General features: G+C 44.3%; 2 protein-coding genes across 4 annotated transcripts; both read left to right on the forward strand.

Annotated features, from left to right (window-relative positions):
• The first annotated feature begins 3,251 nt into the window (after positions 1–3,251).
• Positions 3,252–8,873, forward strand: LOC135575182 (transmembrane protein 107-like). 3 transcript variants are annotated; one of them, XM_065027783.1, is made up of 6 exons: positions 3,252–3,341; positions 3,507–3,661; positions 7,104–7,171; positions 7,320–7,420; positions 7,888–7,984; positions 8,126–8,873. In XM_065027783.1, the coding sequence occupies exons 2-6, from the start codon at positions 3,575–3,577 to the stop codon at positions 8,193–8,195; spliced, it is 423 nt and encodes a 140-aa protein (XP_064883855.1). In that variant the 5' UTR covers positions 3,252–3,341; positions 3,507–3,574; the 3' UTR covers positions 8,196–8,873. The 3 variants fall into 3 exon arrangements, with proteins under 3 accessions (XP_064883855.1, XP_064883856.1, XP_064883854.1); XM_065027784.1 differs by lacking the exon at positions 7,888–7,984 and adding an exon at positions 7,723–7,819 and having other exon boundaries at positions 3,253–3,341; positions 3,536–3,661; XM_065027782.1 differs by having other exon boundaries at positions 3,253–3,341; positions 3,536–3,661.
• Positions 8,874–8,977: 104 nt separating this feature from the next.
• krtcap2 (keratinocyte associated protein 2) lies at positions 8,978–12,588 on the forward strand. Its single transcript, XM_029651177.2, has 5 exons — positions 8,978–9,113; positions 9,651–9,805; positions 10,484–10,547; positions 10,716–10,782; positions 11,706–12,588. The coding sequence occupies exons 1-5, from the start codon at positions 9,110–9,112 to the stop codon at positions 11,824–11,826; spliced, it is 411 nt and encodes a 136-aa protein (XP_029507037.1). The 5' UTR covers positions 8,978–9,109; the 3' UTR covers positions 11,827–12,588.
• The last annotated feature ends 475 nt before the right edge of the window (positions 12,589–13,063 follow it).

The following is a 13,063-nucleotide window of genomic DNA, read 5'->3' on the forward strand; positions in this document are numbered from 1 at the left end:
AGATAGTAGAGAGACGGGGAGAGGAGTTAGAGGAGCAGGGAGGGGGGATAAGGGGTTGGAGATAGTAGAGAGACGGGGAGAGGAGTTAGAGGAGCAGGGAGGGGGGATAAGGGGTTGGAGATAGAAGAGAGACGGGGAGAGGAGTTAGAGGACCAGGGCAGCAAATAAAGGGTGAGTGAGCAGGGCAGAGGGTGTGAGGGAAACGAGGGGGAAGTGAAAACAGGAGTGAGAATGAGGCAGAGGAATAACTTAACTGCTCTAAATAGAGGAGAGAGAGAATCAGAGAGAGGGAGATAAAAAACAGCATCTTACATTATTGAACCATTCCTGGTTTAGAATTGATGTTGGACACATGAAAGGAGAAAGCAGGCGTGTGTGTGTATAAATACCCAGGCCAGGGCTGACTAAGGCACTACAGCCAGTTCCTTAAATATGAGTCTAATCACTTCATTCCAGCTCTGTCTGGCCAACAGCATGATGTAAACCCAGTATAGAGGAGTAATAGATCCCTCTATCTATAGCTCTGTTGTAGGACTAGTTGCTTGATTCTAACCCTCCTCAGTTCAGTTAATACAAGCCACCATGATGGTGAGAAGAGATTCATTTTACGGGAACAATGAATTACATTAAAATGGATTTCAATGCACAAAATAGGCTATATTACCGGGCAAGTCCTAGCCGACTTCACCTTCCCTAGGCCGGCTATAGAAATATCAATGGGATTCATGACAGGCTTCGATAAGAATGACTACACCTCTCTCTCTCCTCTATCAATGTTTTTTCTTTCCCTGGCTCGGCCAGAATAGTCGGTGTCAGCGGGTCCTTTCTGCGCCCAGGGGGGGTTCTGCACCTATGTTGCGCGAGAGCCAAGACCGCCGCCGCGTGCTGGCGCTCCCTGAATCCCGTTTCTATGACGACAAACATCATCCGTTCCCTGCTCACCGTGTTGCGAGATAGAAAATCATATCATCGGACCCCTTGTTTTTGTCTGTGCATGCTGGGGTACGCATTCGACAGATAGCCAATATATATATTTTTGAATCCTATCCATTTAATCCTCCTTTTACCTCATAGCTAGGTGTGTCAATAACCAGCCGATAGTGACCAGCCGCTGGCGTCAAGTCAAAGTGATGGAGCCAAATGCCACCCATTTCTCATTTATAGCTCAGACTCATTAATGAATGTCTGGTTCAATTTTAGTCAATCGAATAACAAACGCAGACCATTTCACATTGAAGAAAAATATAGCCTAAGAATTATGTATGAAGGATGATGAAATGTTGATGCCAAAACGGATGTGAAGGCCTCTATATCTTATGTAGGTTGGCCTACGTGGCGTGCTGAAAACACAGTTTAACTAAAAAAATTATGCAATATTAATAACATTATATATATATATAGCTTAGCTGAGGAATTTCTCGCTGAACAGCCAATTGAAATACAGGTAACCAAACCACATGTATGTTTGCTATAGCCTAGGTCTGGTGGCCTACAGAATAACAAAATAGGCTCCAGTCTCCACATCACATTTATGGTAAACAAATAGGTATAATTAATCATCACCACACTTACGCTGATTTGAACGAGTGCGTCCATCATAGACGTAAACGCCTGGAGTTCTGCTTCAGCCATCCTTTAGGATAAAACGCGGTGTTGATGCGAATGTAGCCTGGTCTGTCAAATTCACAATCGTAGCCTAGGCCTAGTAATATACTCAAATATGTTGTCCGAGGGTGAATAAGGAAAATGTTAATAGCTTGGTCAATGAACCATATGTAGCCTAGATATAGGCTATCGCATATTAGTCTGACCGGATGTATATGGTCTGGAGTGCGCAGCGTTGACTTCTGTCCCTTTCCACTGGGCTCGCGCTGATAAGGTGATGTTCAATAGTGGGGGATAGAGCATGCGTGGTGATTTCTGCTGAGTGAAACAGGTTTAAGTGCTCTCTCTCTCTCTCTCTCTATCTGTGTGTGTGCGTGTGCATGTGCAATGGCGGTTCTAGCTTCTATGGCTCCCTGAGTGACCCCCCCCTTCAGCGAAAAAAAATGCAACAATATGTCTCTGAAACTATATATTATTCACAGTATTATGAATGCATTGTGGTTTATTTGGTAGTATTTCGTAGCGTGACTGATTTTACTAATTGCATTTGTACTGTACAAAGTTAGAGGTGCGCTATTTCATAGATTCCCCCGCTCCCCCTACCTCGGGCTTCCAGTGGGGAGACCTAAGGTCATCCTACCCCCGCAACCCCTCCCAATCTCATACTTCTGAGTGGGAGACCTTCCCAGGCAGTAGCCTGCCTAGCTCACAAACTAGAATCAGGGCACCCACTCCGGCATGGTTAATTGACCCACAGTCCCACTCGTGATATGATATCATTGACTTGAAGTGCAAATGAGCGATAGAAAACTGATCGCGGAAATGCCACCATTCCAATTTTTTGGGGTGCGGGCGCCCCGGGCCACCCCCGGCAAGATGCCTTATACCTAAATCCGCTACTGTGTGTGTGTGTGTGTGTGTGTGTGTGTGTGTGTGTGTGTGTGTGTGTGTGTGTGTGTTTCTCACTGTGTAGGCCTATACACGGAATCATTCAGAATATTTTGGTTTGGTTTAAAGTGTAATTGTCACAAAAATGATTGACATTATTTTACTGCCACTGCATGTCTGGTGAAAACAGAACACTGATATTGATGCATACATTGTATATGACCCTACCTACCTATATGACAATTGTTTCACTTTAATAATGTTTACATACTGCTTTCCTCATCTCATATACTGTACTCTATCCTACTGTATTTTAGTCAACGCCACTCCGACATTGCTCATCCTAATATTTATATCATTCTTAATTCCATTATTTTACTTTTAGATTTGTGTGTATTGTTGTGAATTGTTAGAAACTACTGCACTGTTGGAGCTAGGAACACAAGCATTTCACTACACCCGCAATTACATCTGCTAAATATGTGTTTGTTGACCAATAAAATTAGATTTGATTCTAGCCACTAGATGGCGACGTGCGATTATAAAACGCCACTAGAATGACGCGTCACGACGAAGCGTTCCTCAGCCTCAACTGGTCTGTTTCCGTCCTAAATCGTTAACGAAACCGTACGTTCTTGAACGCACCCCAGATTTAAATTGTTGTAGCAACGAGTTAAGCCATGCCTGCAGCGTCTGTTTGTTTCTAGTCCTAGACACAGTTGTTTCAATTAATGGTAAATACATCATCAAATGTGGCTAGTTTTTGGCTCCAAATATTGACTAACGAGTTGAACAACGTCGTATGTCCTGTATTGGGTACCTTAGCTAGCTAAGTTAGCACTATCAAGGTGAGTGTGCGGATAAATTAGCTTATACATTTGCTAATAGTAACGTTACTTAGTCTACACATTGTATACAGCCAATATTGTATTGCATATTGTAGCAGGCTCAAGTCTACACACGGATTTTGTTGTTTCTATTGGCAATATTAACATTAACGTTATACTTGTCAGCGTTTGCCTATTCCGCCTCTTTATTCTAGGTACCATAGTACCCATACAGGCACATCTTTGCTGGAGCAATGTCTGCAGTCAGCAGCCTGGTCCCGGCTCGATTCCTGACTCTCACTGCTCACCTCGTCATCGTCATCACCATTTTCTGGTCACGGGTATGTTCTGAGTACTGGCAAGGTTCTGGACAAACCAAATCAAATCAAATTTGATTTGTCACATACACATGGTTAGCAGATGTTAATGCGAGTGTAGCGAAATGCTTGTGCTTCTAGTTCCGACAATGCAGTGATAACCAACAAGTAATCTAACTAACAATTCCAAAACTACTGTCTTATACACAGTGTAAGGGGATAAGGAATATGTACATAAGGATATGTGAATGAGTGATGGTACAGAGCAGCATACAGTAGATGGTATCGAGTACAGTAGATACATATGAGATGAGTATGTAAACAAAGTGGCATAGTTAAAGTGGCTAGTGACATAAGAATGCAGTCGATGATCTAGAGTACAGTATATACATATGCATATGAGATGAATAATGTAGGGTAAGTAACATTATATAAGGTAGCATTGTTTAAAGTGGCTAGTGATATATTTACATCATTTCCCATCAATTCCCATTATTAAAGTGGCTGGAGTTGGGTCAGTGTCAATGACAGTGTGTTGGCAGCAGCCACTCAGTGTTAGTGGTGGCTGTTTAACAGTCTGATGGCCTTGAGATAGAAGCTGTTTTTCAGTCTCTCGGTCCCAGCTTTGATGCACCTGTACTGACCTCGCCTTCTGGATGATAGCGGGGTGAACAGGCAGTGGTTCGGGTGGTTGATGTCCTTGATGATCTTTATGGCCTTCCTGTAACATCGGGTGGTGTAGGTGTCCTGGAGGGCAGGTAGTTTTCCCCCGGTGATGCGTTGTGCAGACCTCACTACCCTCTGGAGAGCCTTACGGTTGAGGGCGGAGCAGTTGCCGTACCAGGCGGTGATACAGCCCGCCAGGATGCTCTCGATTGTGCATCTGTAGAAGTTTGTGAGTGCTTTTGGTGACAAGCCGACCAGCCTCCTGAGGTTGAAGAGGCGCTGCTGCGCCTTCTTCACGACGCTGTCAGTGTGAGTGGACCAATTCAGTTTGTCTGTGATGTGTATGCCGAGGAACTTAAAACTTGCTACCCTCTCCACTACTGATCCATCGATGTGGATAGGGGGGTGTTCCCTCTGCTGTTTCCTGAAGTCCACAATCATCTCCTTAGTTTTGTTGACGTTGAGTGTGAGGTTATTTTCCTGACACCACACTCCGAGGGCCCTCACCTCCTCCCTGTAGGCCGTCTCGTCGTTGTTGGTAATCAAGCCTGCCACTGTTGTGTCGTCCGCAAACTTGATGATTGAGTTGGAGCGTGCATGGCCACGCAGTCGTGGGTGAACAGGGAGTACAGGAGAGGGCTCAGAACGCACCCTTGTGGGGCCCCCGTGTTGAGGATCAGCGGGGAGGAGATGTTGTTGCCTACCCTCACCACCTGGGGGCGGCCCGTCAGGAAGTCCAGTACCCAGTTGCACAGGGCGGGGTCGAGACCCAGGGTCTCGAGCTTGATGACGAGCTTGGAGGGTACTATGGTGTTGAATGCCGAGCTGTAGTCGATGAACAGCATTCTCACATAGGTATTCCTCTTGTCCAGGTGGGTTAGGGCAGTGTGCAGTGTGGTTGAGATTGCATCGTCTGTGGACCTATTTGGGCGGTAAGCAAATTGGAGTGGGTCTAGGGTGTCAGGTAGGGTGGAGGTGATATGGTCCTTGACTAGTCTCTCAAAGCACTTCATGATGACGGAAGTGAGTGCTACGGGGCGGTAGTCGTTTAGCCATATCCTCTGTGTGTGACCTGTCTCATGCCTGTATCTGGCATTTAGAAGACACCAGTTGTTCACGGCATCATCAACATGCTCTTCTATAATACACTGCTCAAAGAAATAAAGGGAACACTTAAACAACACAATGTAACTCTAAGTCAATCACACTTCTGTGAAATCAAACTGTCCACTTAGGAAGCAACACTGATTGACAATAAATTTCACATGCTGTTGTGCAAATGGAATAGACAACATGTGGAAATTATAGGCAATTAGCAAGACACCCCCAATAAAGGAGTGGTTCTGCAGGTGGTGACCACAGACCACTTCTCAGTTCCTATGCTTCCTGGCTGATGTTTTGGTCACTTTTGAATGCTGGCGGTGCTTTCACTCTAGTGGTAGCATGAGACGGAGTCTACAACCCACACAAGTGGCTCAGGTAGTGCAGTTCATCCAGGATGGCACATCAATGCGAACTGTGGCAAGAAGGTTTGCTGTGTCTGTCAGCGTAGTGTCCAGAGCATGGAGGCGCTACCAGGAGACAGGCCAGTACATCAGGACACGTGGAGGAAGCCGTAGGAGGGCAACAACCCAGCAGCAGGACCGCTACCTCCACCTTTGTCCAAGGAGGAGCAGGAGGAGCACTGCCAGAGCCCTGCAAAATGACCTCCAGCAGGCCACAAATGTGCATGTGTCTGCTCAAATGGTCAGAAACCGACTCCATGAGGGTGGTATGAGGGCCCGACATCCACAGGTGGGGGTTGTGCTTACAGCCCAACACCGTGCAGGACGTTTGGCATTTGCAAGAGAACACCAAGATTGGCAAATTCGCCACTGGCGCCCTGTGCTCTTCACAGATGAAAGCAGGTTCACACTGAGCACATGTGACAGACGTGACAGTCTGGAGACGTTGTGGAGAACGTTCTGCTGCCTGCAACATCCTCCAGCATGACCGGTTTGGCGGTGGGTCAGTCATGGTGTGGGGTGGCATTTCTTTGGGGGGCCGCACAGCCCTCCATGTGCTCGCCAGAGGTAGCCTGACTGCCATTAGGTACCGAGATGAGATCCTCAGACCCCTTGTGAGACCATATGCTGGTGCGGTTGGCCCTGGGTTCCTCCTAATGCAAGACAATGCTAGACCTCATGTGGCTGGAGTGTGTCAGCAGTTCCTGCAAGAGGAAGACATTGATGCTATGGACTGGCTCGCCCGTTCCCCAGACCTGAATCCAATTGAGCACATCTGGGACATCATGTCTCGCTCCATCCACCAACGCCACGTTGCACCACAGACTGTCCAGGAGTTGGCGGATGCTTTAGTCCAGGTCTGGGAGGAGATCCCTCAGGAGACCATCCGCCACCTCATCAGGAGCATGCCCAGGCGTTGTAGGGAGGTCATACAGGCACGTGGAGGCCACACACACTACTGAGCCTCATTTTGACTTGTTTTAAGGACATTACATCAAAGTTGGATCAGCCTGTAGTGTGGTTTTCCACTTTAATTTTGAGTGTGACTCCAAATCCAGACCTTGATAAATTTCATTTCCATTGATAATTTTTTGTGTGATTTTGTTGTTAGCACATTCAACTATGTAAAGAAAAAAGTATTTAATAAGAATATTTCATTCATTCAGATCTAGAATGTGTTATTTTAGTGTTCCCTTTATTTTTTTGAGCAGTGTATATTGTGTTTCAACTGTGCTCGGAATCTAGTGATACTGTGTAGATCTATCTCTGAAGTAATCGTACTCATTGGCCCACAGGAGAACAATGTTGAAGCTTGCCTGCCTTTGGATTTCACACAGGACCAATACGACAAGGAGGACACCAAGTAAGCATCTTTCACCCAGGACAGGACTCCTAACCCTACACACACACAGTATATCCCAAAATAATTGCTAGAGGTTTTGAATAATCACATGTCTTACACACTCTCTTGATCTTTCTCTCCTCTATCTTTCTCTGTCTCTCTCTTCTAGGTTGGTGGTAGCGTTGTCAGTCACCATGGGTCTGTTTGCTATAGAGCTGGCTGGCTTCTTCTCTGGTGTGTCTATGTTCAACTGCACCCAGGGCCTCCTCTGTATCCTTTACATGTTCTCAAAACTCTTCTACAAAACCCTGTACATTACCAAAGTACACAATGCATAGCACAGCAGTGGTCACCAGTCCTGGAGAACTACAGTTTGCCTTCGTTCTTGCACAGTACTAATTTTGCGTGGCCAGTCACATCAACATGTAGGCTACTCAAGGTCTTGATGTTTTGTTGAGTAGCTGAGTGTTGGTTGAGGAAGTCATCTTTTTATTGGTTTGGTTAAGATTCCCTGACTCAGGACTCCCTCCCCATACACCATCCATGCATCCATCTCTCCATCCACACACTAGCGACTGCAGCCCATGCCAGTGCCTCTGTGGCTCTGCTGTTCTTTCTGTTTGAACGATGGGCATGTGAAATATACTGGTGGATCCTTGCTTTCTACAGGTGTGTGTTTGTGTTGTGGTGTGTGTGTTTCTCAGAGGTTTTGTTTCCCTGACTGACGTCTCCTCCAGCGTTGGCTGTCCACTGCAGCGCGTCCGTCTCCCTGTCTTTCTTTGTCTTCCAGAGATGGGAGTGTTGGACATACTGGGTTATTTTTGCCTTCTGCAGGTTTGTGTGTGATTGACTAACAGACAGACAGACAGACAGACAGACATTGTGTGTGTGTGTCCTGGAGTTATTTGTGTCATTTTTGCCTCGTGCAGGTTGATGCTTTGCTTATAATGCTGCCATCCTCTCTATCTCCCGTAGTGTTCTCCCTGCATTTGTGGAGATCCTACTCTTCATCGCAGTGTTCGGACTGAAGAAGAAGCCATTATAACCGAGAGCAGTGTTTCACATCAATGTTCAGTCTGGAATGTAGTGTCCATCCTTCCCAGCACTTGTACACAGCTGTCCAAGTGTGTGACACATTGTGACTGTTCAATAGTGTCAAGGAGACATAGTTGATGTTAGTGATGCTGGATGGTGATCGTAGTGATAAAGACAACAGAGCTGGTTAAGATGTGGGTGGTCTAAGCTGCAGCATCCGATACAGTGACAGCATAGGTTCGAATCTGGCCTTCTGACTTTTGACACAGCCTTTATCTCTCCATCAATAGTCAGATTATTTTATTTATTTATTTTAAGCTGTGGTGTGTGTTTCAGGATTGTGGGCGTTGTAGATGGAATCTGTATGTACCAAGGCAGAGAGGACGATTTCTAAAAACTCCAGCGTATTGATCCTAATTGCTAAGCTGAATGTATAGACACAAGTAACCATCTTTCTCTTCACCATGCTAAATGGTCCTGTGTGCCTTATGATTTTAGTACCACCTTTCTAAAACGTTTACCTAAAAAATATGTTTTATCAAGCTGAAGCTATACCATTCCTTCCTCCCTTTTAATATGCTTTTTACATGAATCTAAAATGTGGTGATATCTGATGGTTGCTACACTTCTATATGTCAAAGTGTTATTCTTTTCTTTTTTTTACCATTAAAGTATTTTACCTGTGTAATCTAGTATTTATTTCATAAACCTTCCTTGTGCGGTGGGTGTGTCAGTCTTGACGCACTTTCTGCGTCGCTAGAATCTGATTGGCACTTCACATTCGACTCCTACGTGTGCCACCTCTCACCGGTTCCGGGTAGCAGAAACAGAGTTTGTTCCTGGAGCTGCCTGTGTTTTGAAAGGATATCGAAAACACATGTTGTTTTGTTGTCAACAACGTAATTATTGATTAAATATCAAAACATGGGTAAGTTCTGCAAGGCTACTGTTTAATTTTGATCAATGTTTGTGCTTTGAACATATGTATTGAGGGATAGAAAACGTAATGGTAACTAGCTAACGATAGCTAGCTGTGTAACTGTAGGCTTGCCATCCATTGCTAACTTTGTTAGTTACGTATCTATTTTGTGCAGAATACACTTGCCAACAATATATATTCCTTCAGTTTAACGGTAGGTAGGCTGTTTTGTCGAAATGTATGATAAAGTTTTCTTGTGGCTACCTAGTTAGGTATTTTCATTATTCGGGTGAGGGTGTTTCCACACGGAATCTTTCAAGCGTGTACACTGACGTGGCGTAAAGATTGCTGTTAATAAGATGCAGTGAAATGTTTCGTATAGGCTAGTTATTTTATGTTTCTGTCACTCAAAGATGAAATATAAACCCAACTGTTGATATTATTATTATGTTAGAATCTGGCCTCTTCAGTCCAGCTGCAGTCCCTTAGTTTGTGACCGTAGTAGAACAATCATCTATGTGTAATCTGCCTCTCCCCTCCCTCTAGCGGTGAACACAGGCACATCCCTGGTTCTGTCCAGTCTGTTCTCTGTGTTGGTGTTTGCTGGGATGCAGATGTTCAGCAGACAGCTGGGCTCTACAGAGTTGCTCACCATCCTGGGAGGCTTCCTGGGCTCTGTCCTCTTCATCTGCTCCCTCACAGTATCCTCCTTACACCAAAACACACCACAACATAGCAGCACTGCATACAATGCAATCTAGGTAGACCTCAGATAGGCTTAGGGTTGTAAACGTGTCAAAGTAAGCTGTTTGTAAAGCCAGACAGCTAAAGTCTTTGTTTATGTTCTGTGATGGAAGCAGATAGTCAGTTGGTTGGTTCTATAGTCCACATGCAGCACTGTGAGTCATGGTGGCAGGGTTTTTATTTTTTTTATTTCACCTTTATTTAACCAGGTAGGCTAGTTGAGAACAAGTTCTCATTTACAACTGTGACCAGGCCAAGACTAAAGCAAAGCAGTTCGACACAAACAACAACACAGAGTTACACATGGAATAAACAAACATACAGTCAATAATACAGTACAAAAGTATATATAAGGTGTGTGTAAATGAGGTAAGATAAGGGAGGTAAAGGCAATAAATAGGCCATGGAGGCGAAGTAATTGCAATATACCAATTAAACACTCGGAGTCATTGATGTGCAGAAGATGAACGTGCAAATAGAGATACTGGGGTGCAAAGGAGCAAGATAAATAAATACCGTAAGGGGATAAATAAAGTAAGGATCACTGAAAGTCTAAAGGTCTAATAAAACCACCACATTAGGTGTCTCTTCTCTCCCACTGTGTGTTTCCCTCCTTAACCCTCCTCTCCAACCAGGCCTTCAGTAACCTGGAAAACCTCATCTTCGGCAAGGGATTCCAGGTCAAGATCTTCCCAGAGAGTAAGTCCATCTTCACAACTACAGAGTGATGCACAGAATCTATTTCCTGTGTTTCACACACATTCACTGAGCCTCTTGTCATGAGTATGGGTGCATCTGAATAGTATAGCGGCTCAGCACCCACTCAGTCCTGTTTTAACGGGTGTTCATTTCTCTCCTGTCCACCAGTCCTGGTGTGCCTGTGCCTCTCTCTGTTTGCCTCTGGGCTAGTGCACCGTGTGTGTGTCACCACATGGTAAGTATGAACTCCCTGACTACTGACAAACCCAGGTGCACCACACACAGAAACTCTCTTAACAACGGAACTCAGTGATGACATGAAGGACTTATGGAATAGCAGAGAGCCTATACAACTGACAATCTCTTAGAAAGAAATAGAAACTATTGGAACCAAGATTTAAAAAATAACTGATATTGGCACAAGATGGAAGTAATGTTGGATCATAACTAACGACATTACAGTTTACAAAAATGTATGCTTAATCCAGTATAAATTCATGTATTGAATGTATTATACAAGAGACAGAGAGGTCTGAAGTGTAAAACTACTAATGACTCAATAATTCATGACCTTCTGGAAATGCTATAAGATCTAAAAGTAATGGGTGGAGTTGGAAAGATGTGGCTCAGAAGTATTACAATGTAAATGAGCTTTTAATGAGTCTGTCTGCATATTTAAAGACATGGCATATGAGGGTGCAGTGAGATACCTGATGGGTAGGACAACACTTTTCTCATCAATCATCTTAAAAAAACATATACTTCAACTGGAAATCAACCAATCATCTGTCATTCACGCAATGGAAGGGTCAAATGCTTTACTATCTAAAAAATTGAAAGTGCGCAGGTGACTGAGAGAAACAAATTTGTGCTGTTTGAGGCCATGTGGCAGAAAGTGATGCGGGCGCTGGAGATAAGGGGGTGAGGGCTGGTGGGTCTGGGCAGGAGTGATGTAGTCGATTGTTTGTATGATGTCGTCGATTGTTTGTATGTTTTGTATTGTTGATCAAATAAAATCTTATAGGGGGAAAAAAGGAATAGTAATGATGATGATAACAGTACTACTATTATCAATGAACTTTGGGTGAAGTTTCTTTTTCTTCTCAAACCATATTGTGCTGTTGCTGTGCTGACTGTTTCATTTTGTTCTCTCTCCAGTCTGATATTCTCTCTGTTCGCCCTCTACTACATCAACAAAGTGTCTACTGCTCTGTACCAGGCAGCTGTTCCCACGGTAATGCCAGCCAAGGCTGCCAGCAAGGGCAAGAAAAAGAACTAAGTCACTAATTAGATCAAACTTTCATACCGTCATCCAATCAGCATCCACTACAACGGCTAACCAGGCAAGGGAGAAATGGTGTAGGTTAGCCAATGACAGTGTACCCCAGTTTCCTTTTTGTAGGTCGTGCCAACCAGCATTCTTAGATATTTTCCTTGACTTCTTAACTCTATGATCACTGATCTCCAAGGACTGGACACCTCTCAGCAGTATAGATAACCTGAGACCTACCCAGCTCATCCATACACTGTTCTCAGCAGTATAGATAGCCTGAGACCTACCCAGCCCATCCATACACTGTTCTCAGCAGTATAGATGACCTGAGACCTACCCAGCCCATCCATACACTGTTCTCAGCAGTATAGATGACCTGAGACCTACCCAGCCCATCCATACACTGTTCTCAGCAGTATAGATAGCCTGAGACCTACCCAGCCCATCCATACACTGTTCTCAGCAGTATAGATAGCCTGAGACCTACCCAGCCCATCCATACACTGTTCTCAGCAGTATAGTTAGCCTGAGACCTACCCAGCCCATCCATACACTGTTCTCAGCAGTCATGAGGCCTGGGGTGGAGGAAAGGAAGCAGTTTGGGATCTAGCCAGAATCATGTCTCTACATTCCCTACATCATCCCCATGTACTCAGCACTTGTTTCAAAATGCTTGTCTACAGATCCATACTTTTGATTGACATCCTTTTTGTTTTGGTATGAAAACTTTGTTGTTAATGAATTTGTAATTAAAACCCATTGAAAATAGTGTCTAGATTTTTCTTGGTTTAAGCTACTTGAAACAGACAAGTCAAGGTAAGCACTGTCGCTTCAGTGCTGCTATGGGCAAAGTTCCCCTTATCCATGCTCCAGGTACACACACATCTGACATCTCTTTTACAGAGCAGCCATGTACTAAGATGCTTTAACTCAAAGTAGCACACCAGTGTACACAATGGATTTTGTTTCGGGTGTCCTTTGATAGCTCTTTGTTCTTGGCCATAGTGGAGTTTGGAGTGTGACTGTTTGAGGGTGTGGACAGGTGTCTTTTATACTGATAACAAGTTCAAACAGGTGCCATTAATACAGGTAACGAGTGGAGGACAGAGGAGCCTCTTAAAGAAGTTGTTACAGGTCTGAGACCCAGAAATCTTGCTTGTTTGTAGGTGACCAAATACTTATTTTCCACCATAATTTGCAAATAAATTCATTAAAAATCCTACAATGTGATTTTCTGGATTTT

The sequence above is a fragment of the Oncorhynchus nerka genome, linkage group LG14, assembly GCF_034236695.1.
Source record: "Oncorhynchus nerka isolate Pitt River linkage group LG14, Oner_Uvic_2.0, whole genome shotgun sequence".
NCBI lineage: Eukaryota > Metazoa > Chordata > Actinopteri > Salmoniformes > Salmonidae > Oncorhynchus > Oncorhynchus nerka.